The 24,441-nt window shown below is 45.7% G+C and overlaps 2 protein-coding genes across 2 annotated transcripts; both read right to left on the reverse strand.

The window, feature by feature from the left end:
- Nucleotides 1-6,615: 6,615 nt before the first annotated feature.
- Nucleotides 6,616-7,696, reverse strand: LOC127331371 (abscisic acid receptor PYL4). The gene has a single exon (XM_051357506.2). The coding sequence runs from the start codon at nucleotides 7,605-7,607 to the stop codon at nucleotides 6,966-6,968; it is 642 nt and encodes a 213-aa protein (XP_051213466.1). The 5' UTR covers nucleotides 7,608-7,696; the 3' UTR covers nucleotides 6,616-6,965.
- Nucleotides 7,697-14,450: 6,754 nt separating this feature from the next.
- LOC127331373 (SNF2 domain-containing protein CLASSY 1-like) lies at nucleotides 14,451-20,587 on the reverse strand. Its single transcript, XM_051357507.2, has 6 exons — nucleotides 20,325-20,587; nucleotides 19,738-19,832; nucleotides 19,431-19,651; nucleotides 17,528-19,189; nucleotides 16,740-16,898; nucleotides 14,451-16,620 (listed from the first exon to the last, which is right to left on the reverse strand). Exons 2-6 carry the CDS (start codon nucleotides 19,784-19,786, stop codon nucleotides 14,716-14,718), a joined length of 3,996 nt encoding a protein of 1,331 aa, XP_051213467.1. The 5' UTR covers nucleotides 19,787-19,832; nucleotides 20,325-20,587; the 3' UTR covers nucleotides 14,451-14,715.
- Nucleotides 20,588-24,441: the final 3,854 nt, after the last annotated feature.

Consider the following 24,441-nt stretch of genomic DNA (forward strand, 5'->3'; position numbering starts at 1 on the left):
TGTGTCATCGGCGAACAACAAATGTGACACACCTGGCGCTCGAGGGCATATCTTTAGAGGTGTGATCACTTGTTGCTCCATCCCTTGTCTCAGAAGCGCAGACAAACCATCAGCCACAAACAGGAATAGAAAGGGGGATAGGGGATCACCTTGCCGTAACCCACGCGACGGTGCAAACGAATCTAAGATGGCTCCATTGAATTTAACTTGGTATCTCACCGTGGTGACACATGTCATGATCCACTTCACCCAACGGTGATCAAAGCCCATCTTTATCATCATTTGCTCCAAGAATCTCCAATCCACCCTATCATATGCCTTGGACAAATCGAGTTTGTATGCACAAAAGCTCTTCTCCGGATCCTTCTCTTGTTGTATGTAGTGGAAACATTCAAACGCCACTAGTGCATTATCAGTGATGAGGCGGCCAGGAACAAAAGCACTTTGGTTTGGGGAGATTATGTCATCCAGTAAGGGCCTGAGTCTGTTGACTAAACATTTTGCAAGCACCTTGTAAATAACATTACACAGACTAATAGGCCGGAATTCAGTTACCTTTGTTGGATTATCCACTTTGGGAATCATCACAATTGTGGCGTCATTCACTCCCCCAGGCATCACACCCGTTCTGAAGAATTCCTTCACCGCTGGAATTATCTCCTCCTTTAGTGCTCCCCAGTTCCTCTGGAAGAATCTTGCTGGAAAACCATCAGCTCCTGGCGCCTTCAAGGGACCAATTTGGAACAAGGCATCTGATATCTCTTTATCTGTGAATTCCATCACAAGCTTTTCATTCATCTCCTGAGAAACTTTCGTTTCAATTAAGGGGAGAATTAAGTTCGGGTCAAGTGAAGCATCTACAGTGAATAAGCCTTCAAAATACTCATTGACTAATTTCCCCATCATAGCTTGATCAGTATGTTCCTCTCCCTGATCATCCACTAACCTCTTAACTTTATTTTTCCTAGCTCTCCATACTGCCTTACTGTGAAAAATTTTTGTGTTTCTGTCACCTTCCCGGAGCCAGTCAATCCTAGACCTTTGCATCCACATCATTTCTTCTCTGTAAAGTAGCTCATTCATCTGGTCAGTAACTGCTCGTATCTCTTCTCTGTCAGCATTCCTATTTAAAAGTTCCTCTAGAAGCGCTCTGGACTTTTCAAGTTGAAATTTTACATTAGATGTATCTAAACATTATTTACATCTAAACACATCTAAATTTTGATAAAGTTAAAGCAAGTATCGAGAAAATTGCAGGTCACACCACACTTTGTGGGTTTTGTTGCACAAAACACAGAAACAACATCTTTTTTGCAGGTAGCACAGTTTGTTGCCTAATTTATTGCACCTAGCCCAAATCAGCCAATTTGGAGAGTTAACAAGATTTCTTATAAATGGAGCCTAGTTTTCTTGTTGACATGGCATCCAACGTGGAGGACAGGAGGTATTTAGAATTTGCAAATTGTTGTTGCAGGTTGATTCACACTCTGAAACTCCCACAACACCTCACTCTGAAACTAATTTCACAAGTTCCGTGACAACACACGAGGTTTGCACCTCTCCACATTTTATTTCAACAAAATACTCATTCCCATACAGATTTCTGAAACTGTCAAATTAAAACCACAAAATTTAAAAAAGTATTACACTTCGACGTCGATACGAGACCAAAATTCGTGGAGGCTACCTAGGGTTCTTGTCTTCCGCCCCATCCTAAATTCGTGAAGATAAACAGAGGTGCGAGGGAGGATGATGGTGGAGAACATACCCAGAGGTGCGGCGCGGGACTTCTAAATCCGTCGGCATGGTCGCCGGCGCGCCGCCTTCGATGCTGCCGGACATCATTGTCCCCGCCCCATCTCTGTTGGATAGCAGCAGATTGATGTATCCACCGAACGGAGAGATGGGGTCGTCAGAGACGGTCGCCCACATTGTCGGCACGCCATCTCCTCCGCCCGCGTCGCCTATGCCGTCGTCTGCGCCGCCGCCTTGTCCGCAGGACGCATCGCCGCGAGATGGTTCTGGTCACCTCGGCTCGCTCCTTTTTCTTTCTTTTTTTCGTTCGGGTGGAGTCTATGGCTGGGCGGATGTGAAGAGGCATGGACAGCTGAGCTCTATAGCTGGGCCGATTGGCCACGCTGGATGCCACGCCAGCAAAACTGCGGGGCAGCCCGTCAAACAACCACTTAAGCTAGTGATTTGGGCTAGGTGCAACAAATTAGGCAACAAACTGGGTTACCTGCAAAAATGGTATTGTTTCTGTGTTTTGTGCAACAAAAGCCACAAAGTATGGTGCTAGCTGCAATTTTCTCGCAAGTATCATGAGACTGAGAGTATAATGCGCACAGTCGCACACCCTAGTTAAATTTGCGGCTTGCGTCATGTTCTTCTGATTGTTTGGCGTGCAGTACATGTAGCAATGCATAGACGCCGGCCGGCTTGTTGATTTTGGATGCGGCCAATCACAACGCATAGGCTGCACAAGGACGAGTAGTATATAGTACAATCTGGAGTTCTGGAGCGGCTCAGGTATGGATAGACATGGAATGAGTTGATCAGGTAAGCTGCATGTTCCACCCAACTTGTTAATTACTCCATTGCAATTGATCATCCATGCATGACTTTGACTGGCCTGCAATGTATGCTAGCGTGTTTATGTATTGCTGTTTGAATTCTATATACACTGTGTGACAGACTATTAATTGTTTGCTTGATCTAAAATTTATACCCCCTCCACCTTAAAATGTACTATCTCCGTTTCAAGGAATAAGGCGCACGCGCATTTCAAGACGAACTTTGACCATAAAAATTGAGCAATAAAATCTTGATTATATTATATATATATAGTATCATCGGATTCGTATTGAAAAGCACTTTTTTAATGATACTAATTTCATACAAATAATCTTTATCAATTTGAAGTAATTATTGGTCAAACAAAAAGCTCGTAAAACGAGAACGACTTATTCGGAGGTAGTAGTAAGATGTTTAAGAATTACTCGAAAGTCAACGACTTCTAAGTTCGAACAACTTTATATACAAAAATATGAACAATAAATATATTAAATTAATATCAATAGATTCTTCATAAAATATTTTTTTAATGTGTCCATTCAATATCGTAGATGTAGATTTTTTTCTTCTAAATTGGTTAAAGTTAGTAAGATTAGAATTTTGCCTAATTTTTAGGGCGCTTTACATATTGGTACGGAGGGAGTACTACCAAAGCTCAGCGCCCCAACCCTCCTCCCCCTCATATCCCCGCCCATCACCACCGAGCAGCGTTGCAGAGTTGATGGTTCTATCTTTGGTCGTGCCTTGTGTGGGTGGAGAGGCTCGAGCGGCGGGTGATCTTGGTGTTGGCGGTGCTTTGGCAAAGGCGGACCCTAGATCGTGTCTTGGCTTGACGATAGTGGGAGGTTTAAAAAACCGGTTTGTTGTACAAAGGTTTTTCTAGGCGAAAGGTCATCAATCTGGCTCTTGCGGGTGTCATGACCCTCTTTAGGGCGTTGTTGTGGTTACCTTCCCCATGTCGGGGCTCCGCGTGAAAACCCTGAACCGTCTAGGTCTCGTCGACGTGATGCGACGTTGCCCTCTTGGGGGCGTCGTTGTGGAGCTCCAATACTCGTTGGTCTCGTTCCAATGCCATCGATCGGGAAATTCAGATCTTATATGAAGGATCTTCCAGCGTTGGTGTGGGGCATTCCTATCTTATACACGTGACCCGGTCTTCAACGCTCCCCTTCATCGTTGTACGTTGGCAGGATCAGCGCTCCACGGACCGAAGCGAGAGGGAATGCGGCCTTCTAGTTCGACATTTTGGTGGGTGTGGCGCGAGTACGTTCGGTGGTTTCACAAGAAGGCATGGTGCCACCTCTAGTTTGTAGTCTTGGTTTGTTGTTGTTGTTGTTGTTGTTGTTGTTGTCGTTGATCTGCTTTGTGAACCCTTCCTTTGCAACTTTGTATCGGTTCGGCCGTGTGGTATTTCTATATTTATAAAACGGAATAAAAGACTGTTTCTTGGAGGATTGGGATATACTAAGAGAGCAATTATCGCAAGGTAATCATGGGAAGAACATGCGCGCTCTCGCATGGCGTATTGACCGGTGCGGGCGGGCAGGAAGCTTTGAAGGGCAGCGAAGCATCAAGCGTGCATGTGAGGAGGTCGTAGCTGGTGAGCTATAGCTAGACCGTACCGTACGTCGGCACGGTAAGTGACACCGACTGACGGACGGACCCGGTCCGCTGCCGACCAGCAAGGGCGTCTAGGCCCGCCGCGACAGAGATAGGTCGGTCGACGGAGCGACCATCAGAGGCGGGCGGGCGGCGCGTTCCAATGCAACGAAGGAAAACAGGCTATCCAACAACCGCGACTATGGCTTGAGGGCATCTCTAACGGACATAAAAAAATAGATTTCCGTTTGCTTGTTTTGTTTCGGCCGTGGATATAAAATCGATCGCGGTGCCGTTTTGCCTGTTTAGATCGGAGGTAGACCGGAAAAGAATCCTATACGACCTGGGTCATATGCCCCTGTCCGTGGACCAACTGCAGAGGGTGACACCTGGAAAAACCTTAAAGCGGGTGCCCCTCAATTCCCGTTACCTTCTCCACCTATCCACGCTCTGTCCTAGCCGCCGCCGTAATTGTCATGGTCGCAGTATTGCGGAACTGCCGGCGGTCGCTGCTCTCCCCCATCGTCCACGGCAAGCCTCCTCAACGCCCTTGGCTAGGCTGCTTGCCTCTACCGGCTTGCCGTGCCAAGCTACTTTCTGACAGAGATAATACAATCAATGGAGATAGTGTGTGGCCGTGGACGGCGGCGGAGAGCAGCGACCGCCGGTGTCTCTGCGACATGGCGACCAAGACCATTGCAGCAGCGTCGATTTGAGGGAGAAGATTGGTCGCTAGAAAAGGAAGTGAAGAAATTGGGGGCGCCTGCTTTAAGATCCGTTTTTCCAGGTGTCACCCTCTGCAGTTGGTCCACGGACAGGACCATACTACCCGATGCAAATGTTTTTATACAGATTTTATTGATATAAGACATAATAATTTACATAATTAAAACGGTAAAAAAACGTCGAAACTAAAACAGGATGAAATCCTAGCCTACTCAGTTGCTGGTGTCATCGTCCTAGCTGAGGTCCACGATTACCAGCAGATCCCAGGGCTAGTTGGGTGCCGACGCCATTAGAGGATATACCGGCGGTCAGGGGCTTAGCTATGTATATGTTAGGGGGCCACCCCCCCCCCCCCCCCAGACTTGAAAAAAATAATGAAGAAATTTTATTTTAGGGTGTTAAATTGGAAAATGTGGACTAATTTGCCCCCCTAACATGCTGTGTTTTCTCTCCCCCCAACCAATCTATGTTAGCTCCACGACTGGCGGTGGAGGAGGAGCGGTCGTGGAAGGTGCAGGATATATAGTGCTACCATGGCCAGTAGGCGCCAATGATGCCAAAGGATATGTTGTGGAGGAGGAGTGGCTGAGAAGGTGCGGGCCACTGATCCGACGACGACCTTTGCGCGGGAGGGGGCGGTGCATGTGGGCAGTGAAATAACGGGGTTGCTCGCCCGGTGGCGGCGGCCCTACGTCTCTAAGGCCTTGATAGTGAGCCTGGTCGCCTCCTCCTCGTCCACTCCATCCGGCCATGACCAGGAGCTGGGCCACGGTGCCCTCTTCCTTGACCTTCTTTGGCAAGTAGGCGAGATAACCAATGAAGTCATGTGCCTCCTCCCGCTCCTCCTCGCCATGGACTGGTCGACGTACTCGGCCGCAGGAGGGGTAGTGAAACGGCCGCTGACCTGCCACCAGGTAGCCCCGGGGCGACATGGCTCGAACACGCGCGCGATCAATGTATCCACATTGTGGCCACGGTGACGCATTCGCTGTCCGAATTAGGTTACAAACGGATCACCGTGGAGTCGTGGACACGACGGTATGTTTACGATGTACCGCTGCGCTCTCAGCTTATCCCCACGGACGCGTCGGTCCATTTGCGTTGACCAGTGAAGATGCCCCTGATTAGTGGCCACCATTCTTCTAGAAGAAAAACTTGGCCAAGTTCAATTTAGGTAGAGAGAGAAAGTGGTTAAGAGGACGGAGAGAGAAGGGGGGAAATGCGTGATGCAAGTGGAGGCATCCACTTGCGATTATGTTGACGTTATCTTTGGCTGGCTGGCGCGTCGTTTTTGTATGCCAACTTGCGCCGCCCACTTGCGGCGGCAGCCCAGCCCGGAAAGAGACTGCTCTACCAAGGAACAGGACAGTCTGACAGGGAGCTGGGAGTAAAATAAGCGAAAGTCGGGGGCGCAGAAAAGGCGCAACTTGCAGCTGTCTCGCTCGTCCTTGCCAACATGGCCGCAGTACAACTCACGTTCCTCGAGTTTTGGTACTGCAAGTGGGCGCCCAATTTTCCACGCACACCCCTACAACTTCATACTATTCGCTTCGCCTTGATCAGACATGTCAAGGAAGAACACATGGTCGTAGGATTGGAGGAGAGAATGCGACATGGTCTATGTTCTTCGGTTTGAGCATTTTCTTGCCATCTTTTCAAATGTCTTGGATCGAAAAGGTCGATGGGCAAACACAACCACATTTTTAACATATGGCATGACGGAACATGGAAGAATATACAGATAAATTTTCAGGAGTCTGGTGAAGATCGATGCTGGTAGTACCGTAGTAGCACTTCTAGTTTTTACTGATTTTTCTGTCAATCTTACTAACAAAGAACAACAACAAAAGGGGAACAAAGACTAGAGCTAGGACTGCTAGAAATGTGGCGTGTCTCGCAATAGGGAGAAACAGCGAGGGGGCAGGTGTGAAAGCGCACCGACCGGACCGACCCCCTCGCTCTCACGCCACAGAAAAAAAAAACACGCGCTCACACCGCCATGGATTAATTGGAGAGTTTGAGTTTGACCCGACGGGACGGAGAGTCGACGCCTCGATCCGCTCCGATCACTGCGAGCACGCCACCCGCCCGCCGGCGCCGGCGAGCTTCTCGGCGGTGCGGGCGAGGGACTGCAGGTTGCACTTGACGATGGTGTCGACGAACACGCGGGTGTCGTCGGGGGTGTTCCCCGGCGGCACGTCCACCACGTAGCTCTCCACCACCAGCGTCTCGGACACGTCCGGGTGGACGGTGGTGACGGACCGGTAGTTGCGCAGCCGGTGCTCGCCGCCCACCACGCTGAAGCTCAGCACGTGCCGCTCGTCGTCCAGGATCTCCAGCCGCTCGCGGCTGGACGCGGCGGGCAGGCCGGAGACCACGCGCACCTCGCGCAGCGTGCCCACGCCGCCGTCGCCGTCCAGCACCGCGCAGCTGCGCACGAAGCTCTTGTACGCCTGCGGCTGGTCGAAGCGCCGGACCACCGACCACACGTCGGCGGCTGGCGCCGCCACGCGCTGCACCACCGCCGAGCAGCAGCACCGCCGCCCGCCCAAGCTCGTCGCCGCCAGGTGCTCGTGGTGCCGCGCCACCTCCGCCGGCACCGTCGCGTCGTGCTCGCCGCACCGGTGCGCCGCCGCGGACGACGCGCCGGAAGCCAGCCGGTGCTGCACGCTCGGCTTCAGCGCCGCCGCGCTGTACGGCGTCGGCATCTCTGCCTGCTTCTTCCTCTTGGTCGGAACGGGATTTGCTAGCTGTTTGTTTGTTGGAATGGTGCGCTGCGGGTTGCGCCGTTGGTTTGGTTTGGGAGAAACTTAAAATAAAGTGGGTGGATATATAGTGCGGAGCACCTGTGGGCGGGCTGTGGCGGGCCTGTACCTCACGGGGAAGCAAGAAAGGAGACAAACGCGCTTGGAGTGATTGACTACCACTGTCACCATTAGGCATCTTCAGCGGCGCCATGCATTTCGGACGTTCGAAAAATCCGTTTGCGTCAGCGCGGCGGATGCGAGATAGACCGTTTTTGTCTGCGCGTCAGCTTGGGGGTGGCTCCAGTGGCTCGACGTATTTCTGCGTTTGCATCAATTTATGAAGTTTCCAAACAACAACAAAAGAAAATCAACAAAGTCATAGTTATTACATTTCAATTTTTAATTGTTTACATGAAAATAAGATAGTATTCTCTAGGCATGATCTTCATGGCCAGCCAATGTCCACTGATGCTCAATCAGATCCGTCTACAGCTGTTTGGAGACGTTCTCGTTAGTAACTTCTACATTGATATTTAGATACTCTTGCCAGGATGAAGTTCCAGGAAGTGGCGCCACCAGCTCACCTTGAAAATCCCAGTGGTTCTCATTGCGGTCATCAGGACGCTCGTTCTCAACGATCATGTTGTGCATGATCACGCAGCATGTCATTACCTCATGCATGGTTTCAGGGACCATGTTCTTGCCGGATGACGGACAATTGCCTACCGAGCTTGGAGCACACCGAATCCGCGCTCCACATCTTTCCTGCAAGCCTCTTGCATCTTGGTAAACCTCCTCGTCTTCTCGGAGTTTGGATTGCGGACAGTATTCACCAATGTGGCCCAGTCAGGGTAGATGCCATCAGCAAGATAATATGGCTTGTCATATGCATTTCCATTGATCTCATAGCTCACCCGGGGAGCTTTGCCTTGCATGAGCCGGTTGAAAACCGGTGACCGGTGCAACACATTGATGTCATTGTTGGAACCGGCCATGCCAAAGAATGAATGCCAAACCCACAAATCTTGAGATATGACAGCTTCAAGAATGACAGTTTTTCCCTCCTCATGCCCGCTGTACGCACCCTGTCATCCAAATGGACAGTTTTCCACTGCCAGTGCATGCAATCTATGCTGCCAATCATTCATGGGAAGCCTCTAGACTCGTTGATAGACAGGAGCCGCCTTGTATCCTCAACAGTTGGCTCCCTACAGTAATACTCTCCGAACACGGCAATCACGGCTCGGCAAAACCTGTACATGGCCTCAAGACAGGTGCTCTCACCCATTCGAAGATACTCATCGAATATATCCGCAGCCATTCCATATGAGAGCTTGCGAATAGCCGCGGAGCATTTTTGGTAGGAGGTGAAGCCTAACGCACCTGTTGCATCGGGCCTGCATTGAAAGTAGGGGTCTTAGTTTCTGACGCCGCGTAGAATGACCAAGAACAGGTCCCTTGACATCCTGTATCGGCACCGAAACAGTTTTTCCGGGAAGATCGGATTGGTGAGGTGGAAGTAGTCCTTGTGGAGGCGGGCCTGCCCTGCCACTTTGTTGCGCGGCAGGTTTTTGGAGCGCCCCTTCACAGAGCCCTGGTGCTCCGGCCCCGGGTTTGAGGTGAATTCGTGGATCATGGAGGCCGCAGTAGTTGCCAATGTCTGCGTCGACTGATCGGACTCCTCGTCGGAAGAGGAGTCGACGACCTCCGCGCGAAACTTGTCCAACATCTGCCACATGTCCATCTGCGTGGGTTCAAACTGCGACACAATATCGCCGAAAACACGAGTGAGAAACGTACCGACGCAATTGACCGAACAGGTCGTGGGCGGCGTGGAAGGGCGGCGCAACCGGGAGCGTTTCGCCCGAAAACAACCGGCAGATACGCGGCGGAGCCAAGCCCAAGTACGCTCCTGCTCTCCCGCGCGGCAAGAACGGAGCCGACGGCGACTACTGCGGCCGGACGGCGGCGGGTGGGGTTGGGGTGGTGGCGTCACACTAGGGCAGTAAAGGAGGGGAAAAAGAAGCAAATCGAAGCGATCGATTTCGCTGTCCCTGACATGCGGGACCGGGTACGAAATGGAGGACGCTCTGCGCGGCCGCCGAGCGTCCGCGCAGACGCAAACCTGGCGCATATTTAGGCCAGGTTTGCGTCTCCGCGGACGGCCCGGTCACTTTGCGTCGTCCCACTGGAGCAGGCCCCAGACGCATTTCCGGTCACGGCGGACGAAAACAGCCGCTCTTCGTCCGTTTGCGTCGCGCCGCTGGAGATGCTCTTACCGCCAAACAAAATAAAGAAAATAATTTAACCGGATATTACGTAAAACAAAGAGCAAATTTCACTTTTTACCATCTAGTTATATATTTATGACACTAGTTACCCGCCGAGTGAAATTTCGTGTAGATTACCCATTGTCGACTCTCGGGGAACTAGGGTTCCCTGAATCGACTGTGGGGTCCGCTTGTCAGATCCCCTCGATTGGGGATACCTGGGAAAAGCCCTCGGAGGAGCCCGAAAGAGGCTCCGACGGAGCATCAGATGGCCAAGGACCCGAGAGGGAAGCATCAACCCTGACATCACCATGAGAATCCAGGGAGGGGCTACATCAGCCACGACTATGTCCCAGATTGAGCGGTACCTAGCGGGACAGTCTCGAGGCAGCATGGGAATCCCCCTCGCATTCCCATACACTCCTCCACGCTCCGATGCTTAAAGTAGAGGAGAGCGCATGGACAACACGTGTTAAGGGACAAGGGTACAGCCGTATCGACACGGGTGCAACCACCCAATCCGTTGAATAGGCAATGGTGCCAAGACCTGGGAGGCCCGGCGGGTTCCAAGATGCGGCGGAGCAAGCTACAAGGCAAGAGGAGGTCCTCACACGAAGATCCGTGAAGCGGAAGAGAAGCTAGAGCATGACAAAGAGCATTCGAGGCTAGTGTGCTACCTCCTTGAGCTATAAAAGGAGGACCATAAACTAAGTGAGGATTCCTCCAAAGGGTAAGAAGAGAGAGGACTACATCAAAAGGTGACATCAAGAGAGATAGCCAGAGAGAGAGAGAGTGGGGACATATGGATTAAAGAAGTTTAGACATTATCGTCCATGAGGCTCTCCAATATTTACATATTTTATCGATCCACATCGGCGTCATGCCTTTTTATCTAACAATAACAAGCAAAATGCTAAATTGAGGCTAAACCATGTTTAAATTTTTAAATGATATGTTTTTGTAGAAGTTTCACTGATCATGGTAAAATGTGTCACAAATGCACAAATTTTTTCGATAAAGGAGCATAGCCCCATCCTCTTCATCAATAGATGCACACGGCTTGCTTTATTAAAACTTATTATCAAGTCACAAACGATTCATCCTCAGTTATTACAATCACGTAAAATCTAAGGTCGATACATGAATGAACCAGCCGAAAATATGGCACTTAGAAAAGCTATGCATTTGCTATTCTATTAAGATGCCGCCACCCAGTAGCCTGGAAAAAGAAGTCCTGAGCAACCACTAGCATCCGGTTGCATCCAATAACCATATCATCCCGCTGCTCCGCTGGGAGAAGGAAAACCCATTGATTAATTGAATGAGCAGCTCGCGGAGGGGGAGAGACCACGGGAGGGGGGCTGGCGGCGCTAGGGTTGGGGCCTCCGGCGTCGTCCTCGGGAGCGACGCGAGAGGCGTATAAAATTTTTGTGATTCCAAATATATCAATCGACAATTGCTTTTCATGCTCCTAGATCAATTGTTCCCACTCGGTACATCATCTATGCTTTGTGGATTGATCAACTTAAATTCTATCTTTACACTTTATCTTGATCAACATCGTGTCCTCTCTTCTCTATCCCTTATGGTATTGAAGGTAAACCTGAATGCTCACTCAATCTTCTTCTTTAAGCCATGCTTGCCATAAACTCATTTTTCACAAGACCATTCTTCGGATCACGGCTTGGACATCACTTTGGTCATCATTTGAGGTTCTTTACTTTACTCTTTTTCCATATTGAGGCCAACATATGATCTTATAAGGCACAAAAAAATGATCTTATAAACAAACCATTCAAGTAACTGAATGCAAACATTAATCAATAGAAAATATTAAGTACCAAAATCACACTCAAAATGACAGAAAAAGCACAACGAGTGTATTTAAATATTAATTATACAGCCTTCTTTAATTAACCACATTCCGCCGAGCATATTTTCATCTTAACCCATTTCATGTCGGACGATGCGTGCTTCACCCTCCTGCCGCTGTTGTCGGACTGGGTTGGTACAAATCCCCTTTCTAATTCCTACCGGCACATAGTGCATATAGATAGCGATAGCGGCTTCAAACATTTTAATTTTCACTGCGTAACAAAACGTTCAGCATCCTCCCTCGCGTAGATTGTCCGAAACAATATTTTTGCGAACTTCTCGTTTGACAGAGACATATAATGTATTGAAAACATTTATTTTGCAAACTTCTCGGTTGACAGAGATATGTAATGTATTGTAACCAGGATGTTTCTGGCAAGTTGAAGAGTTGGGCGCTTCTAGTTGTTGCTCAATTTTATTTTATCTGGTAGTAGTATATGATACTTCCCCCATTTTAAAGTATAGTGTGTATTTTATTTCACGATGATAACCTTTGACCAATAATTGCTCTTATGTGTGATATAAAATCACAATCATACAATTTGTTTTTTTTGGAAAAGAATGATACATTCGAATTTATACTCTGGGCGAGTAAAATAGGCATGCATCTCACATTATAGCAGTCAAAATTTGTTAAAAAAAAATCCTCCACATGCACGCGAAACTCAAGCAACAATTAAAATGATAACATTCATGCACAAGTAGATATTTTGGGAACAATGGCTCCATGGCACCAATAGTTGATGAGCAAGGTGATGTTCAGTATTTTAAATTGAAGGAAGAAATGGACAAGAAAGATAAAGGCAGTGCAAGTGATATCATCGAAAAAAAGATCCAAGTTGTGTTAGTTGAGACTCGAGATTATCTATCTAACTATGGCTGCTGCTGTTGGACTGTCCTTCCCTTTGGGTCACCAGCTCCTCCAAATTTTAGCTGCATGTTCTCTTCTGTTCCTTCTATAGTGTAGCCTGACAAGCAACCCCTACAGAGCAAAAAAGGAGATAATTTACCGAACAGAGAAAGATGAGAATTGGTGCGTGACAGATTAGTGGAATGCATTTCTGGTGCACTGATGATGATGGAAAATAGCACTGTCTGGAAGTAGCATGTAAAGTCAGATGATGAGTATATTTTTAGCTGGACGTGAGCATCATCAAGTGTCACCTTTCCTTGGCTCAGTTCGACTTGGCTAGCTGTGTAAAGGCAAATATATGAGTATTTTTGCCAGTTGCCAAATCCATGGGCTACCTGAGGAGATAGACAGGGACATGAGCTAGGTATGGTGGTGCTGTAGTAGTGCCTAGAAGCTTCTAGCATTCTGTGGATTTGGCAAGTTCATGGAGATGGTTCATGGTTTCCTGGACAAAAGGAGAGAGAAATAGACCTAGCTTTGACAGAGTGGCCAAACCTGTGGGTAGCATTGTGCGTGCCAGATTAAAAAATAAGGCCACAACCTTTGGCACCAGGTTAGCACAATTTGGCTTGTGCTAAGGAGAAAATAACAATGCACACTTCACAGCCAGCCACACATACAGATGGAACCATTTTCCAAGACCAATCAATATAGTAGTAGTATCATTTTTTAAGTCGAAGAAAAGAAGTCTGAAGGAAAGAGTGGGTGGAGTTGCACTCGGAACGCAGCACAGAACAAGGGTTCAGGACAATGAAAAGCATATCAATTTTAGAGATGCCATGATACCATTCCTCTTTCAAAATAAATAGAGCCCAGAATTTCACAGGATCAATATATACATCCTAACAAGAAATTCCTCGGATCTTAAAAAAGGAGGTCCTTTCGTCCATCCTTCTAAACTGATCTTTCAGACACCATCTCACAAATCCGGAGATAAAATAGACACGGAAACATATTTGCATCCTTTTACTCTGTATATAGTTGGAACAGGAAAGATATAGTGAAGTAATGAGCAAACTGGCATGTCCACTTGTATTAGGTCTGGCTAAAGGCAGGTGGACATGATAATGAAACTTGATGAGCAAGTGGGAGAGGCTCCCTATCTAAAGTAACTACTGCCAGTTATGCCAGCCTGAACATCACAATGCATTGTTTCCTGAATCAAACTGTTATCTGGTCCTTGTGATTCTTCAGAATTTTCTTCACCCATCTCATATGTTTTAGTCACACCAACTGGGGAAAGTAGGAGTTTATTTTGTTGGAAACGAGTGAATACTAGTTGATACAAAAGTGTTGGTTGCATCCTTTTCACTGTAGATGGAAAGAGATGGTGGTTGGAGCATTATTTTTGAATGATCAAATGGTACTTCAAATTAAAAGACCCAGAAAATGGACTTGAAGTTGGGACACCAGTTAATTTGGTTTGACAGGGTGAGTGAGAGTACGAAGGAGATGCCAGCAACTTGACAAGGAAGGCCCATAAGCAATAATTCAGTTGGCGCGTATCTGCAAAATATCTTGTCTAGCAAGAATTTTGCAATCGCCAAAATTGTGAGATTCTGTGAAAACAAAAACTGATAAAAGATTCTATGCATTGTACGAGTTACAAGACATCAATACTGGATCCACTTGCAACAAACATAAGGGAGATACACATACGTACCTGTCGTCGACAAACATGAATAGCACCGCCCTCTTATGCCAAAGGAACAAACTGTTGCTGTTGAGTCTGAATTTTGTGCCAGATTTCTGTAACTGATAACTGGTCAGAATTCATCTAGTTCAGAGAAAATCTTTGCTAGAAGTCTAGAACCAGCAAAAGAGCATACAAAATATTAGATAGGTTCATACTAGAGAATGTCCATACATGCTATATATACATGAGGCTCTATCCAGATAAAAAAAAAACATGAGGCCCTGTAGAAACGCTACAGGGCAGGTCTACACATTAGAAAAACAAAATAGCCATGTAGGATAGAGGAACAGGCAGAGGTAGAACAGCATTGGTCGGTCAGTCCTGCTTAACTATCTTATGGAAAGTTTTGGTCTTGTCTTCATCCGCAAGCTCCTTGAGAACACTGTCATCAATAGCAGTCACGGCGTTCTGCAACGGATCAACGAAATAGCGTCCATGGAAGACCATTTTCGCTACCCAAGCTTTTCTCCGGTTGCTGCTGTACTTCTCCTCCTCCCATGTACCAGATGCCACGAGAAGGTAGACATACACGGTTCTCTGCTGGCCAGGCCTGAACGCCCGCGCTATCGCCTGCCTGGTCTTGGAGTGGTTCCACTCTGAATCCAGCATGACCAACCTTGATGCACCTGTCAAGCTGATACCCTCGGCACAAGCTGTTGTCGAAGCAATAAGCACCTTCCTCTTTCCTTCAATGTCACCATTGAATTTATCCATGACGTCGGAACGGACAGGAAGCTCCTGGTTACCTTGAAGCACGAGGACTTCCTCCCCGAGGCGCCATCCGAAGACACACTCGATCAACTTGACCAAGAAGTTTATCGGGGACACATTGTGGCAGAATATCAGCACCCTCTCCCCCCTGTAGGAGGACTTGTGCAGCAGATCGATGACAAACTTGGCCTTGCAACCAGCTGCCAAGTCCCTCTTGTACTTGTCAACTTTATCTATTTCTGCTGGAGTGAAGTAACTGCTAGCACATTTGGTGTTTTTCATAAGCCATGGATGGATAGAGCAAATTGTGATGAGATGCTCAACCTCAAGAAGGTAACGGCCACCGCATGACGTAGCCATCGTTATTTTCGAAAGTATCTCCTTTTGGATGTCAGTGGGTTTCATGAAAAGGGTATATGCATGTATCCCTGGAAGGCTGCTTAGCTTTGACCCTTCGAAAGAATCGATGAATCCACATGTAAGCTCGTTTAACAAATTGATGCCATCGACCCGGTCCCAATTGTCGCTAGACTCCATCTTTTGCCCAACTCTTTCCACAAAAATGCGCCTTGTCACTGCTTCTATATGTTTAGCTCTCCTGCTGCTGGTTTCCTTCTTCCTTTCTGGGACAAGTGCAGTCATGACATCATTGACAAACCGAGGTCTGGCCAAAGATAGGGTGTTGAAATACTCTTCAAAATTATTCTGGAAGATTGTACCAGACAGGAGGATTCTATACTCAGTCTTCACCTTCATAAGCACCCGCCTCAACTTCGATTTGTTGCTCCTGGGGTTGTGTCCCTCGTCGAGGATCAACAGCCCAGGGTTGTTGATCAGGACTTGTGCCATGAATGCTCGCTGCGACATTCTTGTGTCTTCTCTCGTCATCCCTAAGAACGACGAGTACGTCATGAGGAGAATACTTGGACTCTCGTGCCACTTGCATAACTTGTCCATACAATCCACAAGTCGCATATTTTTCCAGGACGACTGGCGAAAATTGCTTAACATTGCCTGCAGCCTAGGATCAATATCCCCCATTGGCTTGCCACTTCTGTCAGCATGGTGAAGCACATGCAGAGGAAGTGAAATACCCCATTTCTCGAATTCTCTCCTCCATGTGTGGATAGCAGATTTTGGAGTAAGAACTAACGGCCGGCTTCTCGGGTGAACCTTCAAGTAACTGACAAGAAATGAGATCAGCAGCAGTGTTTTCCCGGATCCAGGAGTATGTGCAACCACACAGCCACCTGTACTGGCTGTCGGATTATTCATTTCCTCAAGTTGCAATGATCCCGCCAAGTTTTTCCAAATAAACTCGAACGCCTTCCTTTGATGAGGAAGCAGTTTAGGCTCGAGATCGGGTATTAAACTCCACAAGTTCACAGAGCCCCTCAATTCCGAAAGCTCTGGTCCCAGGATTGCAAAAAGAGAAGGGTCAAGTACATGCTCATCATGGTAAAAATTACTGCATCCAGGTCTCTTCTTATTATAGTCATTACCATTGACCTGCATGAATCGAAAATATCATGCATCCTGTCAAAGATGAGTCCAAAGATGCCTAAAAAAAAGACGAGTCCAAATTGGAAATAGTGAAAAGAAGTTGTAATTGCTTTAACTGGACCTACCATTTCTGGAAATATATCCTTTGCCTCAGTACATACAACATTGCATAATCTGCACACCAGTCCATGCTCCTCATCCAGTATGCAGTCATGATGACATGGTATTTCTCCGTTTTTTCCTAAACCAGCAGTGCTCTCATGAACTGCTTCTGAATCTGGGCCCTGGAAGTTTGTAACTTGTTACCAAATTGCGGAAGAAAAAAGGACCATACTTTCTTATGAACATCAAGCAATTCACGGCATTACGACTGCAAAGATGTGCTAATAAAGCTCCTTCCATAGTCCGTTTATTGTGGTTTTATGCAAAAATCAAAGACGGTCAATCAAATGAAGTGAAATACCAAAATGTTCCTACGGCACAAGATGTTTAACATTGCGTCGATTGCACTCCAAATAATTTACCAAATAATTGCAACAAAATAACTTATGACCTAGGAGTAGATGTTAAACTTGTAGCTAATTCCCGTTGATAAATAGCAGATAATGACCCCGCAAAATGCAGATAATAAAGGAATATCATGCGAAAACGGTGATATACTGATCATTACTTAAATCATTTCTACAAAATTCCTAAGGTTTTGTACATAGCTTTATCAGCAGTACAGACAGACTTATTTATATCAGAATGACCACAATCTCAGTATCTTAAATAATAAGGAATAAAGATGTGCATAACCAAAGAAAGGGACACAACTGCTTGTATATTGCCAAATTCTTGATCCTTTCATTTTCTCGAAAAGTTCTAAACCATTTCATGAGAAAGTTGAACAATTACAAAAGAATATGCAGACCTGCTTTTGCTCAAGAAGTGCTACTGTGGTCAATGAGTAGTCCATTTCTTTCCAAAGATCATCAAGATCATCAAGCTCATCCTTCTCATCTGGACTATCAGCAGAAGGTGGCCACGTAAAATCCTCTTCTTGGTAAGCACCCTGATGGTAATTCATCACAGGGACATCAAGAGGGAACTCAAAGTCCCTTTCCATTTCACTCTGGATGTTTCCTATGCATTGGTTTATCATTTGCTTGTATTCTCTTTCAGACATGCGTTCCTTTCTTTTCCTACCACTTTTCTGACAGAATGCTGGCTCAGAATTGCCATTTAGGCTGCATGATAAAGTAAATGAGTTCCGTTGAAATGACATAGGCGGACGATGATTCTTCTCCTTATTCTTTACAGGTGTCCGAGGAATAGGAGAATCTAAAGCTGTTTCTTGAATTGTACTCTTCTCCTTAACTACATCAGAGCTGGGGTTTTTCTTCACAGGAGTTCTCCTTGTGCTCTTATACTGCTCTTTTGTGGAGCTTGGTTTTTCCTTGACCAGAAAAGTGCATGCACCTGCTTGGTGCGGTGTGATGTTTGCTGGGACCTCTTCACAGCTTGAATCTACTTCAACTGATGAATATCGATACGAAGCCATTTCTTGAGTTGTGCTCTTCGCCTTCGCTTCCTCAGAGATGGATTTTTCCTTCACAGGAGTTCTTGTGCTCATACGCTGCCTTTTTGTGGAGCTTGAGTCTTCCTTGGTCACGAAAGCACCTGCAGCTGCTTGGTTTGGTGTGATGTTCACTGGGACCTCTTCCAAGCTTGATTCTACTTTAACTGATAAATCTTGATATGAAGCTCTTTGAAGTTTATCATGCTTGGTGGATGATGCACCACGCCTCTTCCACTTGTCACGATCGAAGTTAGGTGCATCATAACTGATAAAGTGCTCCGGTTGAGTTTTGAGACGCTTTGAGCGCCTCATGTCCAGTTGCTCATACGAGAAAACATCAGATAGAACATCCAATTCAGTCTTCACAGTGATTGGATTGTGCTTGTTTGCACAGAAAGCATCGATTAGACCATCCAATCTCATGTATTCTAATGGAATAGCCAATTCAGTATTCAAAACAAAACTCGTGTCTTCTGTGAGATTGTCCTTCTTTGGATGAGTGAGAGGGACATTTTTGGTAATTGGGCGTAAAGTCTCATCATGCGGTTGGAATGAAATTATATCCATGCTGTTGCCAAATCCTGGAGGGACGGTCATGGAATCGAGACTGTATCGTGCTTTGTCTCCTTTGATGCTACGATAAATGATCTTACCCTCTACCAGCTTGATGCTGAACTCCATTCCCCTCAGAGTAGACAGTACTATGAGATGTGCAATTTCTGAAGAGAACCTACCACTTAAGAGCTTGCTTCTATTGTGAGAGAGGCAGTCCACCGTACAACTCCATTGTATGCTTTCCTCCAGGAGCTCCTTCGGCCGGAGTTTTTGCAAGAGGAAGATATTTCTTAGGGTCATCACCACCTCCTCTTTTCTATCAGATATCATTTTTCCTTTTTCAGTGTTGCCAGGGCATTGATTCTTGTAGAGCATAACAGCAAACTTGCAGAGACACTGATCTGCGTTATGATTTCTCTTGATTGCGACAAGCCTTGCATCATCATGACAGGGTAATATCTGCATGGACAACATCAATAAAGTAATCAAGCGATGATGCTATCAAATAACATGGATATACCAAAGATGGTAAGGCGGTCGCATCTAGTTCTTCCCATTACATTATGTACTTTTTTTGTTCTTACAAAAATATGATGGGCTTTTTCACATTCCTGTAACAACATTATGTATTTTTGGGAGAGAACAGAACAGCTACGTAAACCTGACATACAGAAGATATGTTTTCTCCTGTCGAACTTACTTGGAGGGCATTAGGTGATAGTACAGAGACACTAACACCTGGCTTGAGAACATGCAAGCAATCGAAGCATGTCGCCTTTCTGGATCGCATGCGCAGATGATCCCCGCTAACATTATGCTCCACTGTGGATCCAGAGTAGACGAACTTAACGAAGAGACCGCCATCCCTGACCCTTATACACTTAACTCCATGCCATGAGCCATCATAAAGTGCCTCAAATGCTGCAAGCAAAGGAAAGGTTCAGCTACATTTGATCATACAATTTCAATTAACGTTTTACAGAGAAATGGCCATGGTAATCACTTACGAGTTTCATCGATCGGATGGCTAGGGCGGCCTCTAGGTTCCTTGGGCATCTTGCTTGCGATGTAGCTAGAACCTCATGATGTGAAAATCCAAGTGCTTGATAAGCAGAATGCAGAAAATGTTCAGTCTACACCCAAAATAGATTCTGATCGCTAGTACCTTCAATATCTCTACAAGCAGTGAAATACTGAAATCCCATTTCCTAGTGTCAACGAATATGTGCGGAAATACAGTTATCTTTCTCTGGAAGGATATGCATTATCAATTTATCATAAGTTCATAACGATGAAGCATATCAGTAACATATGCACTTGCGTGAAAAATAAAAAGTCTATAGAACGGAGAGTACTACTTCTAACCCTAGAGTGCTACTTATCCATATATAAGTTTATTTTTGAAGGTTATTATTAGAAAAAGAAGGATTGATCTGAAGAAAGAGAAATAACCAGAGAGGACTCAACGGAAGAAAAAAACCGTCGAATCCAAACGATCTCCGTCGCATTTCGGGAGGTGCACAAATACACGAGCAAGGAGGCAAGGAAGGGAGCCGGGAGACAGAGCAAACAGGGCACACTTCAAAGAACATACCGATGGAGAATGGAAGGGCCGACGAAGAGCGCCGCTGCCGGTATCAGTCTTGAGGCGGAGGCGACGATCTCCGGCGGCGGAGGAAGGGAGGAACCAAGGCAGTTCTTGGAGAGGGGATGGACAGAGGAGGAAGTGAATGCAGAAGGTACTGGGAGAAGGCGCTCTGTGCCTCTCTATCTCTTCGCCTGGGTGCCGTGCAGCTAGCTGCACTTGATGGCTTGAGGCAGAGGCGAAGATACAGATGGCAGCGCCGACGGGACGTGACGGAGCAGCAGCAGCAGCAGCAGGAGGATGAAGAAGAGAAGGAGGTGTCAATGCCATGCGGGGCCACTCGGGAGAGCGCGCGATCATAGGGATGCGGGCTGGCTCTGATGGGTCTGGCGCTTTGACTAGAGAGCGAAACGGGCACCTTGTTCACACTGTCGTGGTGTAACCGGTTTACTTTTTTTTTTTCAAACCTGAAAATAAATCTATGATTTTGTTTTTGCACTTGCTCGTCTTTTTTTTAGAAAAACACCAACTCCGCTGCGAGCTTTATTAATCACCAATAAAAATTAGATCGTTTAGTAGAGGATTAAAATAACTAGAGGGCTCATCGCCGCCAATAAAACTGGGCCCTGTGCGAAATTTTAATAGGGAGAGTCTAATTATCATCTAGCTGAAAATGCAATTGGGTTCAAGTCAGGTTTCCCCCAGCCCAGTTCATTTCCACGTTCAGTCCCTTTCAGTCTGAAAGGCTCAGTCCATTTTCATTCCCCGATCAGTCCGGCCCAACAACCATCAGTCCGGTTTTTTTCTGGTTTTTCAGTCTAGTTTTGTAGCTTCCTGGGTCTTACAACTACGGCCAGGAACTAGGCCTTCTAGGCCACTTCTAACAACTACGTCTCCACGTCATCTTTCTTCTCCTTCTTCCTCCTCACGTAAAGTATCTGGAAACACAGTGGCGACGCCCCCGGCCGGGAAAAGCGATCAGAAAAGAAAGGGGGAAAAAGGAGATCTCGAGATATAGAGGGCAAAACCAAGAGAGATCCAAAGAAACATGGATGGCAACGAGGGAGGGACCTACCTGGACATGGAGAACGATGCTGCTGGGAAGGACTTTGGATCTCCTCCCGTCTCAGCACAGGTGTGTCTCCACCTCCTCTTCATCCATCTCCATTTTTAGTACAACTGTGTTTCTTGCTCAAAATCATGTACCTGACCAAACCAGAAACTGTCTTGCTCAAATTAAAATTCAAAGATAACACAAGTCAACACATGGGGTTTGACAACTAACTAGTTCAGTTCAAGATTCAAATCATGGCGACCATATCCTCATGGAAACTGAACTCAAGACAAATCTAATTAACATTTTGTCCAATGCACTGATAGACATGTTTAAAACATCAAAAAAAATCATAGGACCACTGAATTTGGTTATCATTCTGCACATTCCCCGTTCTCTGGCAACCATGGAAGGTCTTCCAAATATCTGAAAATAAATGAATTGCAAACTAAAAAAAGGGAAAACTGAAGAAACAGAGAGCCTATTTAGACCGATGATGTAACATGGATGCAGATAGTGACATGATTTCATATAGAACAGTGAGTTGAAGTTAGCAAATGATCAGCTCTAAAATATGTGCCGAAAGTGTCATTCCCGCACCGTCAAAAAGATTCATGGACATGGAGAACGATGCTGCTGGGGAGGCCTTTTGGATCTCCTCCCACATATGTGTTTGACAGTGCGGGAAAGAAAGAAACTGAGGAAGATACTAAAAGAAAGCACTGCATATGTGTTTGCCGTAGCCCTTCTCCATACCCAGGTTCTCGGCACAGCAGGTCCAGTGCGCTCCGCCCAGCTTGTTTAAATCTCCAAAACAACACACAAACAACAGCTTGCACTCTAGCATCTTGTAATGCCCTGCATTTTCTGCAAGAAAAAATGAAATAAACTTAAGAAAGATGAACTGTGTGCACAAAGACAAAACAAAGAGACTAGATAAGAAATAGGAAATGAGATGGCAGAGATAAAACCACCATCTGTTGGTGTACAGGGACATCCCATATGCTGGAAAAAAAACATGAAAATGGCTATGTCTCCAGGCAGCCATGGGCTAAACCTACAATGCATGCTAGTATGTCACCTGACATGCTATGGTGCATTCACAACTGAATATGCAAAAACATGGAATAGATCTTGCAGGAGCGGATGATACATACCATACTTTCCCGCTTGCCTTCTTACAACCTAGTACCCACAGGATTAGCCTGTGCTGGCTTGTTCCCTGTGATCAGAAAAGATTGGAACTAACCTGTGGTAGAAAAAACATTCAATTAAGTGGCGGTGCAGCAGTGAGAACCTACCATGTGTGCTTGTGTCCGAGGCCGTCAATGTCGTGCATAAAGGATTGCACACAAGGCATCACAGGCGGAGAATATGGTGTACCAGATTGAAGTAGTGTAACTTTGAACTGAAAAATGAACTAAAAATGACACAACGAATGATATAAACAAGCAAGTAGTGCAAACTTAAAACAGATGACTGAGCCAAAAAAGACAGCTACCAATGAAAAAAATACTGGCAAAACAAACTCTTCAACCTCAAATCTAATGACTAAGATACTAATGAAGAAACCTGATGGTGTACATATACGAGAAATAAAAACATGCTTGGACGTAGGAGATGCCCCCCATGCAAGTATAGATGTTGCAAATCACACACATGGATCCAGTCAAAAAAGTGAGCCTAGACATTTTTTTCATGTATTGATAGGAAATTATGACTTAAGGCTAAAAAATCTCTAAAAACAACCATCCGAAAAACTAACTTAAAAAAGGATCAGGCAACTAAAATGCTAGAGTGCATGTTCTGCATTAAAACTCTACCAATAGGGAGCTTTCACATTTGGACAAGGTTAAGATGATAGTTAAAAGCAGGGAGCTGAGCTGAATGACTTCAGTAGGACAAAAGTACAAGGTCATTCATGGGTGCAACCTGTAAAATCATCGGAATTTCCAGCCGATACACTTACAACCAAAACAAATAGGCCTAGGATTAACCTCTCACCTTTGTGTTGTGCTACATCTAACGTACCTGGCCAACCGACAGCACCAGCTCCTCCCGTCTCTTTAATCGAGTCCACCCCTTTAAATGACACTGATCTTAAACTCAGACTGAAGAACGACACTGCAAAACAGAGGGACGGAGAATGAGCGATTAAATGAAGAATATAACTGAGACTAAAAATAAAAAACCTTGGAAAAATGACACTTATCTTAAACTGAGACTGAAGAATGAAACTGCAAAACTGAGAACGGAGAATGAGCGATTAACTGAAGAATAAAAATTAGACTAAAACTAAGAAAAGCGAAATTCAGGAATAAGTGACAAGTAATGAGGGATGAAGAATGAGAATGACAATGCAAAACTGAGGGACGAATAAGTGTCATTTTTAAATTTGAAACTAAAGAATTAAACTGAAACTTAAGAATGAAACTGCAAAACTGAGAAACAGAAAATGAGCGATTTAACTGAAGAATGAAGAATGACAATGGACACAGAATGAGAGAGTAACTGAAGAATAAAATAATAAGTTACAAGTCAAACCGAGGGACGGAAAATGAGCAAAAAACTGAAGACTGAGGATCGAGATAAGCAAATTTAACTGAAGACTGAGATTCACAGATAAATAATATACTAAGGACTGAGCTAAGCAAATGAAACTGAAGACTGAATTCTGAAGGACAGAGACTAAAAATGATTACTGTTTCTATTTCTTTGCTTCCTTTCTTTCTATTTAATTGATTATATATATATATATAAATATGTCTATATGCAGAATGAATCTATGACGGGATCGGGAAGGTACAAAACATCAATTGGTATGAACGACGACTTCTTCTTACAAGAAGGATTCACTTATACACGTCTGCTACTTGGTGATATAACACATCCTACAGTGTATAAAAACAAGATGAGCAGGTATTACAAAACTAATCAGGAAAAAAAGTTTCAAAAATTCATAGTTGCTTCTAATAAAATCTAATATGTCATATTTCTGTGTATGCTGAATATGAAGGATAACATTAAAGATTCTTCTGCTACAATGCTCGGAGACGAAGAGGATAATCCATG

Source organism: Lolium perenne, chromosome 2 (genome assembly GCF_019359855.2).
Source record: "Lolium perenne isolate Kyuss_39 chromosome 2, Kyuss_2.0, whole genome shotgun sequence".
NCBI classification, from domain to species: Eukaryota; Viridiplantae; Streptophyta; class Magnoliopsida; order Poales; family Poaceae; genus Lolium; species Lolium perenne.